The sequence below is a fragment of the Podarcis liolepis genome (genome assembly GCF_965112155.1).
Source record: "Podarcis liolepis genome assembly, chromosome: 1".
Taxonomy (NCBI): domain Eukaryota; kingdom Metazoa; phylum Chordata; class Lepidosauria; order Squamata; family Lacertidae; genus Podarcis; species Podarcis liolepis.
In genome coordinates, this window is record NC_139554.1 from 18,010,390 (window position 1) to 18,027,573 (window position 17,184).

At 44.3% G+C, this 17,184-nt stretch overlaps 2 protein-coding genes across 8 annotated transcripts in view; one reads left to right on the forward strand and one right to left on the reverse strand.

Moving 5' to 3' along the window:
* Positions 1 to 1,009: 1,009 nt before the first annotated feature.
* CCNK (cyclin K) lies at positions 1,010 to 13,559 on the reverse strand. Of its 3 annotated transcripts, none has more exons than XM_083518471.1 (12): positions 13,426 to 13,559; positions 12,527 to 12,786; positions 11,970 to 12,051; positions 10,322 to 10,453; positions 9,923 to 9,991; positions 8,400 to 8,505; positions 6,687 to 6,744; positions 5,807 to 5,976; positions 4,308 to 4,579; positions 3,357 to 3,390; positions 3,072 to 3,143; positions 1,010 to 2,323 (listed from the first exon to the last, which is right to left on the reverse strand). In XM_083518471.1, exons 2-12 carry the CDS (start codon positions 12,721 to 12,723, stop codon positions 1,707 to 1,709), a joined length of 1,809 nt encoding a protein of 602 aa, XP_083374597.1. In that variant the 5' UTR covers positions 12,724 to 12,786; positions 13,426 to 13,559; the 3' UTR covers positions 1,010 to 1,706. The 3 variants fall into 3 exon arrangements, with proteins under 3 accessions (XP_083374597.1, XP_083374598.1, XP_083374599.1); XM_083518472.1 differs by lacking the exon at positions 13,426 to 13,559 and adding an exon at positions 13,314 to 13,331; XM_083518473.1 differs by lacking the exon at positions 9,923 to 9,991.
* Positions 13,539 to 17,184, forward strand: part of SETD3 (SET domain containing 3, actin N3(tau)-histidine methyltransferase) — a 47,267-nt gene continuing 43,621 nt past the window's right edge. The window contains exon 1 of one of the 5 annotated variants that reach the window (XM_083518425.1): positions 13,539 to 13,839. In XM_083518425.1, the coding sequence (XP_083374551.1) occupies positions 13,778 to 13,839 (62 nt within the window). In that variant the 5' untranslated portion in view covers positions 13,539 to 13,777. Of the gene's footprint in view, positions 13,840 to 13,889; positions 14,319 to 14,867; positions 15,183 to 17,184 lie in introns of those variants that run through there. The other 4 variants (XR_014529467.1, XM_083518427.1, XM_083518426.1 and 1 more) reach the window with 4 other exon arrangements.

Genomic DNA, 17,184 nt, shown 5'->3' on the forward strand with positions numbered 1-17,184 from the left:
AACACACATTCACACTCATTTTAAAAAATGGGGAAAGCAGCCATCTTCTTGGACCCAAAGTCAGGGACCCCCAGCTCTGCAGCACTACCACAAACAAGCAAAGGACCAGGTTACTCTAATGAAGGACCTTCTAGTTGATAGAACTGGTTCTCCTTCTCCTGGTTAGCCGATTGGTATTTAGGCATTGGTATTCTTGGGAGAAAGGCAATGGCAAACCTAGATAGCATCTTAAAAAGCAGAGACATCACCTTACCAACAAAGGTCCGCATAGTTAAAGCTATGGTTTTCCCAGTAGTGATGTATGGAAGTGAGAGCTGGACCATCAAGAAGGCTGATTGCCAAAGAATTGATGCTTTTGAATTATGGTGCTGGAGGAGACTCTTGAGAGTCCCATGGACTGCAAGAAGATCAAACCCATTCATTCTTAAGGAAATCAGCCCTCAGTGCTCACTGGAAGGACAGATCCTGAAGCTGAGACTCCAATACTTTGGCCACCTCATGAGAAGAGAAGACTCCCTGGAAAAGACCCTGATGCTGGGAAAGATGGAAGGCACAAGGAGAAGGGGGCGACAGAGGATGAGATGGCTGGAGTGTTCTCGAAGCTACAAACATGAGTCTGACCAAACTGCGGGAGGCAGTGGAAGACAGGAGTGCCTGGCGTGCTCTGGTCCATGGGGTCATGAAGAGTCAGACAACAACAACAATTTAGGCAAAACCATTGGTTGCCATCATCTGGCTGTCCAGTAGCTGACTGTGACTTAGAGCAGCAAGCAAAATCTATCAACTGCTAAGGCATTTCTTTTGTCTCTTTCTAGGAATGCCTTGTAGAGAGACACAGAAAATGTGGTAGGAAGGGTGAAAGTATCAGAAGAGCAGTTATGTAATTCAGATAGATGATGTGACTGTGAGTAGCACAATTTGAATTGGGAGGAGAGGCGCTGCAACCATCTAATGCTACAGCTAATCAGGTGTCAATTATTGGGATAAATGACTGCTTCTCCACACTAGATTCCAGGACCAGGTTTATTCGGGTACATTTCCACAAAGTCAGCCTTTTTTTTTTTTTAACCAAGTTGTAAATCACAATATGCCATTACATTCAGACTTCCACACTTAGAAAATATAGATATTTATGTACAGGAATTTGCACGTAGGTTTAAACATACATTACAGGTCAAGAACCCAGTACATTCCAAACCAAAAATGACAGAAAGCCAGACACCAATGGAGGCTCATCAGCAATCAGTTGTTGAGTGTTATATATGTGCATATATATATTAAATAAAATTGCCTCTAAGTGTTGCTGGAACACTACATAAATGAAAACCAGAAAGGGTCTCTCGGATGGAATGCTAACCTTAATCCCGACACTCAGTAAGTAGGCACTGATTTCTAGAAGCAAGTTTTCTTCTTACCAATATAACTTAGCCAATATGGCTTTTAAAACATCTTCACTAGTGCAAAGTAATCCAGTGCTAGAATGAACTCGGAACAACTTGGATTTCAGTTAGTTTTGCAATATTGAAACAAAAAGCCTGCATTGCTCTCTACTGACCGTGAACAAACTGGTCAAAATTCTAAGTCACTGCCTCCCAGATCCCATACACCAGCCTCTTCATTATACAGACTATTCCCCTAGTTGCCACTCAGCTATCCTGTTTTGCTTCCCCCACCCCCTAGGTTAAAGCATATGCTATGTACAACTGCTATCTCATCCAGGTAGCACGTCCAAGTCCAGCAACAGGTGGCATCCCAGGCGGCGGTATGGGAGGTGGCACTGGCGGCTGCCCACCAGGGGGCACGGCAGGAGGGGGGTAGTTTGCTGGTGGCATTCCCAGTCCTGGAGGAGGATGCGGCGGGACAGCATGAGAAGGCGGTAACCGGGGAGGGGGGAAGTTAGGATTGTAGGTAGGCGGTGGCGGGTAGCCCGGGGTAGGAGGAGGAATAGTTGGTGGGGGGAATGACGTGGGTGGCGGAACAGGAGGAGGAGGGTTGGGAGGGTACACATGCGGGTGGTATGGTAAGTGAGTTGGAGGTCCATAGGAGGGTGGCAGAGCTCCGTAGGTTGGTGCTTCAGTCTTCATCATTGACTGAAGGCTCTGATAGCCCTCTCCCGACATGTAAGAATTGGTGGTGGACATGCCGGTGATGTAACTGGACGGCGGAGGCGGAGGTGGCGGGCGGTGAGGCATAGGGGGCGGCTGATGCACAGGAGCGGGATGCGACGGAGGAGCAATCTGCACCTTTGCCATGTCTACAGAATCGGCTGTAGTCGTCTGATCGCCTGCCATGGAAACAGCAGCGGTCAGAGGAGGCTTATGCTCTGAAAAACAGCAACAAAGAACACAACACTTCAGTCACAAGTGCATCTGCGCATGACAGAAAGAACACTGTCAGCTAACTGGGCAATTGATCTGTACGTGTTAGAAGCTGATACGTATGTGTTAGACTATTCCATTCCACCTTAAGGGGAACAGGCGTGACTGTTGTGTGTCACATGCCTGTTTACACTCCAGCACAGCTTGCTGGGAACTTCCGTTTTGTGTATAGCTATTGCTTATGTTGCTTGCTTGGACATGAAAGGGAGAAGACATGTTTTTTCCTTTGTCCTGATGAGGTTGAACTCGACCTCAATCAACAGTATGCTCCCAGGCAACCTCAGCTTCCTCCATGTAACAAAACCTCAACAATACACAATAACCATTTTGGCCTAATAGACTCAGCTGCAGTAGAGACTTATAAACTCCCTTGCTGCCGGATTATGTGCCCAATGTCTTTTGTCAAAACAACAGCAGAGGAAATCTTTAGCAGAAACGGAGCGTTGGAAAAGAAAGTTTCTGGTTTGAATGCCATCTTTGGTACATTGGTCGGGTTAGTGGAAACATAAGCCAACATCCATGATGTAAGAGAGAGGCTGCCAGAGACACCATTGCAACAGCCATCCAAATCCTGGGCTCCTGTGGGACATGCTGGGTACAGGCTAACCATATGCTGACAATTCCAGCATTTGCAGAGTTTCAAAGAAAAACAGAGGAGGCAACACCCACTTTGCAGATGGCAGCAGAACTTACCAGGTGGTGGATGCGCAGGGGGTGCTGGTGGGTGTGAAGTCTCAATTTTTGCAATTTTAGGAGGAGGAGCCTCTGAAAATAGAGCAAAACAGGTGATCTTGTGAGTGTCACACCCAAAAAAGTAGCAACAAGGTTTCTTCAAAGAAAATAGCAATGCAATTAAGCACTCATTGTGACTTAGCTGCGGGTAGTTATGGTAGTTATGCATAATAGTACACTTTAATAATTCAACCATTGTTTTACCATGAAAACAAGATCATTTTAAAACAAAAAGGGGGGAAATACCTGCAGTTTTGGTTTCGTCCTTTGGTGATGCTGCCTGTTATTGAGAAAAAATTGTGCAGATCAAACACTCAAATCACACCAGCAGTATTCAAAGCACTGAGTATCAGGAAATCCAAAATTAGCCTCTCTGGACATCAAATGTTGGTGAGTTAAGAGTTAGGGTCAAATGTAGAATCATATTTTGTAAAAATATTATCACCAAAATCCTTAATATGATGACACATCAGTGGCACAAATTCATACCCTTTCAATATTTTAACAGCCAAATAATTGAAGCCTTTTAGCTTGTGATCTTCTGGCTACAGCTCTATGCTGCACAAATTGGTGCATGCTCCCTTATTTCAAACACCAGAATGGCCATGCAGTCACTTGATAAAACTTCAGCTTCCGTGTTTCGAAAGGAAATATCTCAGTAGTGGCAACACAGTGATTCAGCCCCGTTCTTGTTGGGATGCACCAGGGTCCTTTGTTGCAGGACAATGAAAACATTTTTACTGCTGCTCTCTTATGGTTAAGCATTTTAATTAAGCTAGTGTATTTTTGATGCTGCTTCATTTTTAACTATTTTTGTAATGTTATAGCTAACCTGGGATTAATGTTACCTGCTGGCTGCTGCCACTGATTACTGCGTATTTACAGCTTCAATTCATTATGCTTTATATTCTAATTTTGGAATCTGCTTTGCTTTGGGGGGAGGATTTACCCTAAAAGACGGCTTAGAAGTAATTTCAATCAATCAATAAAACTGCAACACCATGTACCTTTCCATATTGTTCCATGCTTTCTCAAAACTTTAGATATTTGTTTATTCTATTCATGTACAATTAAGAGCTTTATGTAAGTTCTGTATTGCATAAAGATTCTCCAGTAAGACATCCTGTTACCAACGTCTGATTTAAAAAATGGCCCCTGTACTTTCCAATGCAATAATATCATTTCTGTTATTCTTACCACTGGTCTTTTCGCCTGCCTGGGAGGACTTGACTGAGGAGATGGTTTTTTAGATGGCTGTGTTTGCGGAGGTGGGGGTGGGGGTGGCTGTCCTGCCTGTTGAGACTCTTTTGGCTGTTGCGCCTGTGACTGCTCTGAGCTTTGAGACTGCTGGGTTGGAGGCACCGGAGGCGTCGACTGAAGGGAAGGAGGCTGCTGCAGCTGATGTGGGGTGTGGTGAGGCATTTGTTGCTTCCCCTGTGAGTACAGATCCAGGATCTGGTGACAGATGTCTTTTAAAACAATGAAATAAAAGACAGAAAGTTACACACTCTGGTGAACAGCTAAAGCGTTGAGACTTATATTTGTAAGTTGTGTTCAAAAACATACCAGAAACATTTTATCTAATGCTTTTCCAAGGAACCACAAACTTTCCTTTATATCAAAATAAAAAAATTCCTTCCAGTAGCACCTTAAAGACCAACTAAGTTAGTTCTTGGTATGAGCTTTCGTGTGCATGCACACTTCTTCAGATACACTGAAACAGAAGTTGCCAGATCCTTCTATATAGTGAGAAGGTGGGGAGGGGTATTACTCAGAAGGGTGGTGGGAATGGGTGATTGGCAGATAGCTGAGATGAGCCTGTTGACGACTCTTAACGACTGCAATAGGTCTTACAGGAAAAGGCAAGGGGTGAGAAGGTGAAAAATGGCTTAGTCATGTATAGTGAGATAACTATCTGTAACTGTTTCCTTTACATGACATTCTGAGTGCCTGCCAGCTTCTCAGCTGGCCATGACAAACAATTGCCCCCCTATGAGGTTGTTGCCCATTCCCTCTTTCCCTTGCAGCTCCCCTGTCTCCCCCATTGCCTCTTCTGTGCTGCTCTCTTGTGCTTGCTAGAGCAAATTTTGAGTGGGCACAGAGGGCTTCAGAAAGAAGAAATAAATGTAACTTGCCCCCCCCCCCAATCCAGCAGAGCTTTATGTGAGTAGAACTCTGCTCACCAGATTGAGATCAAAACCATTAGAAGGCAAACTGTTGAGTGAATTCTTCTTTAAAAGTATGGGCCCTTTTTAAACATGGTTTTACTGAAGGACCCAAAGCATTCCACACCTACAAATAAGGTTCAATAGGTATGATATAAACACTGATAGATATTTATCAATATTAGGAAGGAGGCAAATAGAACATGAAACAGTACCTTTCCCAGACAGGCTCTAATTGAGGGATGCGAAGACCCCAGTTTATTTAAACAGAATCACAGAATTGTAGAGTTGGCAGGGACCCCAAGGATCATCTAGTCCAACCCCCTGCAATGCAGAAATATGCCGTTGTCCCACATGGGGATCGAACCTGCAACCTTGGCATTATCAGCACCATGCTCTAACCAACCGAGCTATCATGCTATATTCTGGTTTATAATAAACAGCAGTTTGTATTCAAGTTGTATAAATCATGCCTGTTGTAAAGGTAGTGGTTCGGAGAAAAATGTTTTGAGCAGCAAATACTTTTGATACCTTCCAGGACATCCACAGGTACATCTTGCACAAACTGCTCCCACCACCTTCTGTACATTGGCTTTGATGTCCACTCCTGAATCTCAAACTTGCACAAGCGGCCGGCCAGATACATGACAGCAACCGCTATGATCTCAGGCTCCCACTGCAGCGACAATGTAGTGCACAGACTAGAAAAACCAAACCAGAATCCATTATCATCAGACACTGGTATATGGTATTATAAAACATAAACCACTGGGAGTCCTTTAGCAGGAAGGCAGTAAATAAATCTCACTAACTGAAGCTTCTGGACTATTTACAAAAGGCAGCCCCATGCACAATGCACCACAGTAGTCCTAATGGGCCTGGATAACTGAAGTGAAACTATCCCTTGCCCAGGGAGGGCTAAGCTAGTAAATGGCACTTCAGACCAGAGGCTGTTTGTGTCTCCTGTGACAAAGATGGAATAAAGAGCACTTCAGGACTATAAACCTGATCCTTCAGGGGAGTGCAACCTTCTCGACAACAGGTTGAATGCCACTTAACTGAGCGGATGAATCATCCACTGTTCACACCCCCATGTTCTCTGGACTGAGCTTTAGTTCACTGGCTCCCATCCAGCCCATTACCATTTCCAGGTACTTGATTTAGCACTCCCACATCATGTTCCTCTTCCAACCACCACACACTTCAATATGCAACTATAGCCACATTGCAGAGCACTTGTCATGTGTGGCCAAGTATGTGGGATGGGGTAGACTAAAAGTCTGAATAATGCCATTTTCAAGTTTTTTGGAAATGCTTCAGAAAAGAAAGTGAATGGAAGCCTCAATAAGTGATTAACTACTGAGCATAATGGTTTTTAGTAAAAGTTAGCATATGATTGCAGGGTTTTTACCTGTCGTTTACAAATGTCCATGCCATTTGAACCAGTTTTTGAATTTTGTTCTTGTCACCTATTAAGAAGTGGGGGGTTACGTAACAGAAAGAGGAAAGGAGAAAAGATAAGGATTACTAAGAAAATGAAACAGCCTGGTGATTATCAGATATGTAACACAACCTTATGCATTTTCACTCAGAAGCCCCATGAAGTAAAACTGGTCTTCACAGAAGTCTATATAGGATTAAAACCAAAGAAATTTGTTGTGTTTTTGCAGATTGCAGGCTCAGTAAGAAAAACAGCTTTACATGTTTTCCATACCTACATTGGGGCCAAGTATATACAGAGGCAGATTTCTTTATGGCTATCTCCATCTAGATGATGAACTTTGCACACAACCGCATGAAGCTTTTGATTCAATGGATTGTGCAGTCAAAGCCCATTTGAGAAGGCTACATTCTGCCAAACAAAAGAGGCTAGAAGCAGACCTTCCACTAAACAGCAAATGTGCAAGTCTAACCTTTTCAACAATAGCTCTCTACACACAGCCCTCAGCTGCTACTTGGAATTGTGGCAACTCCAGCTAAAAAGAAAATGAAAAAGTGAGAAGCGTTCCTTGACCTAAGCAGAATTAGATGTCTTCTCCTCCTCAGAAGAAAGAATACACTGCAGTTTCACTGCACAAAGAAATAAAAATGTGTGATGATCTACTACACAGTATTCATACTTTCTACTTTATCAGGAGTGGGGAATATGTTTCAGCTGGTGGGCTGGATCCAGTTGTGACCAACCTGTTAAATGGGACTTGTAGAAGGTTAATCATCTGGTATGAGGAGGATCCAGCCCACACGGTGTAGCTTGCATTCAGCATCAAATGTGAATGATGCTGAAAGCACTCTCAATTGCTCCTTTTCAATCACAGCTTTATCTATCCCATGCCTGACATCATATGACATCAAGTGAGCTACAGGTGGGCCTGAGGGACAATTGCCTCATGAGGCACATTTAACAGGCTTGAAGTACACATACAGGGTTTTACATTGAGAAAAGACATGCAGAAGCCCCTGCGTAAGTGTAAGCTCAGCTCTCAATCTACAAAACAAATGTCATACATGAAAACACACACATTCAGCGCAAAATATGCTAAATGGCCTATCAGACATTTCATCTGTCTGCCTCCCACCCTTCAATAATTTCTTCTAAAAATGTGGCTGATTAAATTGACACAATCAGCGGGGGGAAATGAATATGACATCACCTATACACACCAGCTAGTGATGTATGGAAGTGAGAGCTGGACCATAAAGAAGGCTGATCACCGAAGAATTGATGCTTTTGAATTATGGTGCTGGAGGAGGCTCTTGGACTGCAAGAACATCAAACCTATCCATTCTTAAGGAAATCAGCCCTGAGTGCTCACTGGAAGGACAGATCCTGAAGCTGAGGCTCCAATACTTTGGCCACCTCATGAGAAGAGAATATTCCCTGGAAAAGACCCTGATGTTGGCAAAGATGGAGGGCACAAGGAGAAGGGGACAACAGAGGACGAGGTGGTTGGATGGTGTTCTCGAAGCTACCAGCATGAGTTTGACCAAACTGCGGGAGGCAGTGGAGGACAGAAGTGCCTGGCATGCTCTGGTCCATGGGGTCACGAAGAGTCGGACACGGCTAAACAACTAAACAACAACAACATACACACCAGCACTGAGAAATGCAATGCTATTTTCATACCTTTGAGCTGCTTAGCATATTTAAGCAGGAATTGGTAAGGATGCTCCACTTGCAAGTCAAATTTTATTGTCTGCAACAAGATCCTCTCTAAAACCATAACTTCTTCCTAAATGTCATAAGAAGAGAGCAAGGACTCCATTACTCCAAAAAGCCAACTGATTTTTTTTTTTAACATTTTATAAAATTCCAGGTGGCATTACACAATAATGCCAAGGATAGCCACATCGAGGGTTATCTACTTCTGGGCTTGTCTGCAGTAACTTCACCTAATTTTAAAAACTAAAATTTTGCTTTTAACAGCTACATAAAATGAGTGCATATAAGCACCCACATTATTGTGGTTGTGCAACAACGTTCAGCAACTGGAAATCACCTTCTACCTCACTGATGACCAGAACCGGTTTTTTTTTCATATCCTATTTATTATTTTTTCATATCCTATACTTAGAGACTTAGAGATCATAGAGACAACAAAGACCAGAGCATAAGGAACCATGATTACAATCAAGCCTTGTGTGCCTCCAGTTTCCACTTCTGGCAAAAAAACCCACACTCTTGATCTGCTGGCAAAGTGTCACAGAAAGGGAAAAATAGGGGAAGAGAAGAGGAAGGTGCAATGGGGGAAGTTACAAGTCCTCATGGCAGTGAGAGGGCTTACTTTCCTAGCTAGTACTATCTCCACAATAAAGCCCAATGGCAAATCCTGTTGCTGCTCCCTGCTGTACAACCACGTTTTTGTCTTTTTCTTTTAAAAAGTCCATAATACTGCAGCACAGTTTTGGGGAAAGAGTGAAACTGCACAGAAGTGCAGTCAAATGCTAATTACTAGGAAAAGAAATACGAGCTTCCGGATTTCAATTATTTCAGGAATGACTTCCAACAGCCAAAGTAAAATATCCATCATAAAGGGATACTTTGGAGGTTGACAGTACTCCCTGAGCATATTCTTTCATTTCCCCCCATTACTTATAGCACTAGGTGCGAGAGCTAGGCAACCATCCATGGCTATGAGAAGATGGGAGGAGTGGAACCAAATGCTTGTTCAGCCATCAAACTGTGACGGGAGCTTCTTAGCCTAAAACTCCAAGTAAAGTTGGAGGAAACATTCTCAGAAGTCAAAGTGTACAAGCAGTTCCTTATTACTAATATTGGCTATCTGAGTGCCTTATGACTAGCTCAAAGCTTGGGTCTACAGAAATTTACACAAAAAATAGACAACCACAGTGATATTTACAGGGAGTTGCTCCAAGAGGTGTTCAAAAGCTTCCAAACATCCAAAGTTACTCACAAATAATGCGGGAGCACTGTCTAGCAAGACATGTACACCGTTTACCAAATTATGCAGAAAAAAGCCAATGAAATACTATATTCATGCTAACCTGCAAGACTTTCCAGCATATGTTATTTTTCTGAAAATTAACTTTATATCTAAATCATCTGAAGACTTCGTGGCTGACAAAATGCCTATTATAACTATAACAAAGAAATAAGTGACAAAAGTGTATTTGTTCCAGTTTGCTTACTGTATGCATATGGCTGCACTCTGTGTGGCCAGTTTCACTGCTTCCCCTGTGCAGTGGATTATTTCTTTGCTGAAAAGACAGGCAAACGCAAAGGAGAACAACACACAAGCACTGCAATACACATCGCCTTTGAAAATAACATATGGCAAAAATACTATCTAAATGAACCCAACCACTGAAATATCTTCCAGCTGTTTAAATACTGATGAAAGGTCCTAGTAATATTTTATTTTAAAAATATCAAGTTTTTTATCTAGCTTAAGAAGACTTCTAGTTCACACTATTTTACTCTAACACTATCACTAAAATCATGTGCTATACTAGATATCTACAGACAATATTACTAGGGTTGTACCATGTTAACTTAAGCTAAAGCATCCTTAGCACATGTCCGTTTACCTTTGGATCATCTCCAAATTGCCCGAACTGCACATCATTTAATAAACTACGAGCTGTTTTGATTATATCTTTACATTTTTTGGGTGTTTCTTCAACTTTTCCTGCTAGGAAGAGACAGCAAGCTCCAGTCACCTATAGAAGGGATAGAGATAGAGATAGATAGATAGATAGAGAGAGATCTTCTTTAGAAAGTTGCCCAAATATAAAATTCAGAGGAAATAATAATTTTATTTTATAAAAGAAGAACAGATTATCCACTCATACAAAACAAAAAATATATATCTGATCGATGTGATGGGGCTGTCAACTATTTGGGGCCCATGGACACATTTGCAAACTGGAAAAACTGTCAAGGGCACGATACTCAGACTGAAACCAAGCACACACTACAACCTTTTCTATTTGCTGCAATAAAATGCTTCTTTCAAGCAATGAGAAGAGAGGGAGGAGGGTCCCGTGGGTGTCAGGGAAGGCCTTTGCAGGCACAAGTGGGACTATGCACACCACACTGAAGCCCCTAGTAACTGTTCACCATCACCACCGGTATTTTGGAAAGTTGTATAAGATTTTATTGCTGTACTTGACCAAGATCAATGCACCATGAGAATAAATGAGCTTCCAGAAACCATAGTAGCTAGCATTGCCAGCCGTGAAATAATTTTGCAAACAAAAATGGCATCGTGTCATGCCGGATTTGTCCACACAATAATGGGTTGTGCCGCTTGTGAGAGCACACAATGAAGTGTAACAGTGGCATTCATATGACCTTTACAACTTGGGACCATAGGAACATGATCTTACATTATATTCCACCTAGTTCAATCTTCTGTTTCTAATAGGCCACCTACTGGCAATGTAATCACTACACAGTTGTACCTTGGATCCCGAACGCCGCAAATCCAGAAGCGAGTGTTCTAGTTTGTGAATGTTCTTTGGAATCTGAATGTCTGACATGGCTTCTGACTGAGTGCAGGAAGTTCCTGCAGCCAATTGGAAGCCGTGCCTTGGTTTTTGAATGTTTTCAGAAGTCGAATGGACTTCTGCAACAGATTCTGTTTGACTTCCGAGGTATCAGTCGTACCTCAAAAGTCAAACAGAATCCGTTCTGCAAGTCCGTTTGACCTCATGAATGTTCAGAAACCAAAGGTTGGCTTCTGATTGGCTGCAGGAAACTCAGCTTCCAAAAGAACATTCGAAAACTGGAACACTCACTTCTGGTTTTCAATCATTCAGGAGCTGGAACATTCGACTCCCAAGGCTTTGGAAGCCGAGGTACAACTTTGAAATCACCAATTTCACCCTCAGATTTGTCGACTGGTAGAAATTTAATTTGCAAAATAAACTGTCCCTATATAATGTAACATATTATGGTATGATCCCAGCAAAAATGCTAAGCTATAGCCTAAATATACTTTGAATTATGGACTGTACAGGCAAACACCCCCCCATTTACGTAGGGGTTACATTTAGAGGCACCTGAACACTAGTGAAATGGCATATATTTGAACCATCAATGAAAAAGCCTGCAAACTCCCCACTCTGCCGCATTTTGTGATGTTTTCTGGTCACTCCTGGGTTTAGGACAATACACATGAATGGCAGAGTACTATTAACAGTTTTTGAATAAAAACAGCATATTTATACTTACATATCTTGGAAACTGCTTGAAGGAATGGAACATATAAAATCGATGAAAATAAATTATCCCAGTTGCTAGCGTATCATAATGTCTGGATTACAAGATAAGGCTCTGAACAGATTTTAGCTCAAACCCAGCTCTAAAGATTAACTGCAAATGAAACTGAATGATGCATCAAAACACAATGATGACAACTTACTTTTTTTAATGATGATGCATCTACATGGGGTCATTTGCAAAGAATGCACTCCCATGCATAGTGCCAGTGTCGCAGATCCATTGACACTTTTGCAAGAAAGCAATTTCATGACTGTCCCCAGTATTAGGGTGGAAGGGGAAAGAGGGTACTCTCCCTCCCACCCTATAAGCCACTGCACCAGATCACTGCACACAAGCTATTGAAACCCTGACTTAAGTATTCAGGTGGAACTATTCAACACCTACTCTGCCTGGCTTTAAAGTATTCAGGTGTTTAAGCAAGAGAAATCTTAACTGAATTCTCAACTGCTAAAAAAAAAAAAAGAGCAACACCCAACCAACTGTGCAACACCCAGCTGAAAGGATACAGTCCCAAACGGGTTCCCACATCAAATATGAAGCGAGCACCTTCCCTCCGATATCTTGCTTCGGTAGCTGGATCGAGTCCTTCTAGCTGTGATGGCGTATGAGCCAAGTCTTTCTTATCCCAGTACCAGCATGGTTTCGTGTGGTCCAGGTTTGCCGATGTTACAGAAGGGCTGGAGTTCTCTTTTGTTTCCTTCATTTATTGATGCCGAACGGTTCCTGGTTTTCAAGCGTTGGCTTCTTTACAGGGCAACTTCCGAACCTTTGGGGGGGGGGGGAGGATTTAGTTATATGACCAGAAGACAAGAGTTTCCCACGCAAAATGTCACACACACAAATAACAGGAAACAACCAAAGCGTTTTGCGGCACCTTAAAATTTACTATTTTATTATGACATAGGCTTTTGCCGGTAACATCCTTTATATCATTAGCATCAGATGTCAAGGAAATAAACAACTATCTGACTTTTAGAAGACATCTGAAGGCAACCCTGTTTAGGGAAGTTTTTAATGTTTGATATTTCCTGTTTGGCAGGGGGTTGGACTTGATGGCCCTTGTGGTCTCTTCCAACTCTATGATTCTATGATGTTTTATCGTTTTTAATATTCTGTTGGAAGCCGCCCAGAGTGGCTGGGGAAACCCAGCGAGATGGACGGGCTATAAATATATTATCATTGTCATCATCACCATCATTATTATTATCAAAAACCTCCTCAAGAGCCCTTTTAAGGCGGTTTCAGGAGGGGCTGAGGCAAAAACGGGAAGAGTGGAGCAAACGCTTTCCCAACCATCGTTACTGTCGCCGCCACAAGCTCTTTCTAGGAGGGTCCCCCTTTTTAGAAGACTTCCGGGGGCCCCGTAACCCTCTTTCAGCCACTCGCATTCCCCAGAACGACTCACAGAAACAACGCGCCACAGGGAGCCAAACGCGTCGAGGCATCAACGACAACCTCTGCGCGGCGCCATCTTGGGAGAGAGCCTCGACAGAGACGTTGGCGACGTCGTTGCGTCACGCAGGCTACGGGAGAAACGCCAACGAGCGAGTCGCCTCCGCCAATCGAAACCCCACCTTAGACTCTTAATCCCGCCTCCTCCATTTTCCCGGCGCGCGCGCAGGCGCTCCCTCCCCTAATCACGTCCGCGTTTGAGCGAGATAGAGAGAGACGAGGCTTGGTTTTTGTCTCTCACCCACTCCGCTTTGCCCTAGACTCCGTTAGCCAATGGGAGGGACGCACGGGCGAAACGAAGGCGGATGACTCCAGCCAATGAGCTCTCCAAGAGGCGGGAGGTGGGTAAACGAAGAAGACGTACGGGGTGAGGAAGGGGGCGGTGTTATTGGGCGGAGCTCTTATTCCCGCCAATCAGAATTCGCAACACCACCACCACCACCTCTCTCGCCCTTTCTCTCCCTCAGGCTCTCGCGCACGCGCCCCACCCTTTCAAAAGAAGTGTGTGTGAGAGGGGGGGGCGAACAGGAGGCGCGCCGGATTGGCTGACCCGCCCAAGTGCGAGGACTGCGGACCAATGGCAGCGGTGGAGGCCTGGGCTCCGCTGGAGGGGCGGGCGAGGGAGGCCGCAGGCGGGCCGGGGCCAGCGCTGGGTCCTCAGAGCCACTGAGAGAGTTTGTAGGTGTGTGTTTACGCGCACGCGCGCGGCGGGGCTGTGGTTGGCTTCGCGGCCGCCACCACCGCCGCCGCCTCCTCCTCCTCCCCCCTTCCCCTCCCCCCTCCACACCCCGGGCAGCGCCGTCCGGTGAGAGGATTTTGAACCCCGTGTTGTCGTCGCTAAAAAAGGTAAATGGGGGAGGCCTAATCCCGACCCCGTCTCTCTCGTGCGTCGCCTCAGAGGAGGGCGAGGCGGGTGGCGGCTACTCCGGCCCTGGCGCCTTCCTCCTCCTGTGTCTTTCTTATTTAAATAATTTTTTAAAACCCATGTGGCTGAGGGCCCTCACACGCCTCTGAGGAAGACGCTTCCGCCGCCGGCTTGCTCTCTTCGGACACCGACACACGCGATTCAGGGGGCCGCCTAGATGCGTCATCCCGTGTCAGCCCCTGTTCACCCGCCCCGTTCACACGCTCTTCCTTGCACGCTGTCATGTCCGCGCTAGTAAATTGGTCCGGGAGAACCGCCACCGCCGCTTCCCGTGGGCTGTAGTCGGGGTGGCCCACACCCCTCCCCGTAGTTTTCTTTCAGAGGGTTAGGAAGGGGTGTGGGTGTATGTGTGTGTTTCAAACCACTCGTGCGGTGCCATCCTACAAAACATAACGCTCCAATTTCCGAAGTAAACATGCGTATCTCAACGGCGGGGGGTGGGGAGGAAGAGGCGTTGCGCTCATCAGTTCCAACGGATCCTGAAGATGCGCCCCTGCAGCCGCCCGCATGGTTTATTTTTAAGTCGGGCCCATGGGTTTTTTGGGCAAGGCGTTCCTTCCTTGCCCAAACGAGTGTGCATAGGATTGCAGCCTTTCTAAGGGCCTTGCCCCTCCGCCTCTCCCATTTCGCAAACGCATTTGCTGCACGCACCGGCCTCCGCCATGCATATTCATCTCCTCATATCCTGGCCTGTTCTATGCCCAATTTTGGCTTCTGCCTCCTGCCGTCCACCATTTCTGCTCAGCTTCTACTCTCTCTTCGCTTTCTAATAAATACTGTAACAGGTAAACACTGCTTTCAGGGGCCTGCATGACAGCTGCTTATCACTGTAATACAGTTGCCTCACAGTTTCTTTGGCATTGATGTTTTGCAAATATTACCTATTGTTTGTCATAATGTGGCTTAGCTGCCAGCATGCATGAAACCCCCGGTATTTACTTACCTACCTTGTCTATTAAATCAAATTCATGTCTGTATTCCCTCGTACAGACACAGTGAGGCTGTCAGAAATACTTCACTGATTCTCATCGTTCCTTGACGGTTTTTTGCTTTTACTTTAATCTTGACCAGGCCCCTTGTTACCATTCCCCTACTAGTCAACATTATTTCCTGTTCCTATCTTACAACACTGGATATTGCCCTTTCCTGACAACTCACAATCTCTCTGTGTTATCCCCTGTTAGTAGGTTCAAGATTGCAGCCTAAGACTCAGAAGTAAGCCCCATTTCATTCTCTAGGGCAGGAGTCAGCAAATTTTTTCAGCAGGGGGCCGGTCCACTGTCGCTCAGACCTTGTGGGCGGCCGGACTATATTTTGAAGGGGGGGGGGGTGAACGAATTCCTATGCCCCACAAATAACCCAGAGATGCATTTTAAATAAAAGGACACATTCTACTCATGTAAAAACACGCTGATTCCCGGACCGTCCACAGGCCGGATTTAGAAGGTATTGGGCCACATCTGGCCCCCAGGCCTTAGTTTGCCTACCCATGCTCTAGGGTGAGGGTGTATAGGATTGCAGCGCATTCAGCTTAATTTCATGATTATCATATCTTTCTCAGATTAAATTGCCTATAGTTCCAATATTTTGCTGCTTGTTTTCTAAATTTCTCAATGGTACATTTATCACATCTTGACTTTAATGCCAATTCCATTTCTCTTACAGGAATCATACTGACATTAGTAATTCTTTTGTAATTCTCCATGCAACTGTTTTGATTGTTTCATACACAACTTCCATTCCTTTCTTTAAATGTCTGTCTTGTTTTTGCAGATAATTCTTCTTCTTTTGCCTGTTCCTCATAGGGATGAAGCCATAACTTTTCAATTCTCTTCTCTTCTGTTTTTTATGCTAGTTTACTTTATACAAACTCTAGGGGTCATTCCTAGAGTGGAAGAAAGAGGAATTCACAGAGGAGGAGTATACATGTGTAGCCAACAGTTGCAGGAGAAAGTCAGGCTGGCTAAACCGCAAAATGAGCTTAGGCTTGAAAGAGAAGTTAAAAAGAATAAAAAAGGTTTCTTCGGCTATGTCTGAAGTAAAAGGAAGAACAAGCACGTGGTAGGTCCTCTGTGTGGGGAACACGGAGAAATGCTATTGGATGACAGAGAAAAAGCGGAACTACTCAACACCCACTTTGGCCTTGTCTTCACCCAAAAGGAAAACGATGCTCAACCTGGTGATAACAGAATAAATGATGTAAGGAGGGAGCTGCAGACCAAGATAGGAAAAGTGGTAGTGAGGGAACACCTAGCTATTTTAAATGAATTCAAATCTCCAGAGCCTGATGAGCTGCATCCAAGGGTACTAAAGGAGCTTGTGGAGCCTTTGTCTATTATCTTTGAGAACTTTTGGAGAACAGGTGAAGTCCCTACAGACTGGATGCGGGCAAATGTTGTCCCCATCTTCAAAAAGGGAGGAAAGGAAGACCCAGGTAACTACTTGACCGGGGAACCTGACATTGATACCAGGGAAGGTCGTAGAACAGATGATTCAACAGTCGGTCTGTGAGCATTTAGAAAAGGATTCTGTGATTACTAAGACCCAGTATGGGTTTCTCAAAAATAAGTCATGCCAGACCAATCTGATTTATTTTTTGAAGGAATTACAAACTTGGTGGATCGGGGAAACGCTGTGGACACAGTGTATCTTGATTTCAGTAAGGCTTTTGACAAAGTACCTCATGATACTCTCAAGAGGAAGCTAGTAAAATGTGGTTTGAATGAGGTAACTGTTAGGTGGATTTGTAGCTGGTTGACTGACTGAATCCAAAGAGTACTCAGTAAT

Coding starts and splice junctions, on each gene's coding strand:
- CCNK (XM_083518471.1), bottom strand. CDS start 12,723: ATGAAGGAAACAAAAGAGAACTCCAGCCCTTCTGTAACATCGGCAAAC. Junction 12,052..12,526: donor GTGGGAACCCGTTTGGGACT/GTATCCTTTCAG, acceptor CTTGTAATCCAG/ACATTATGATACGCTAGCAA. Junction 3,391..4,307: donor GGCAGGCGAAAAGACCAGTG/GTAAGAATAACA, acceptor TCTCAATAACAG/GCAGCATCACCAAAGGACGA.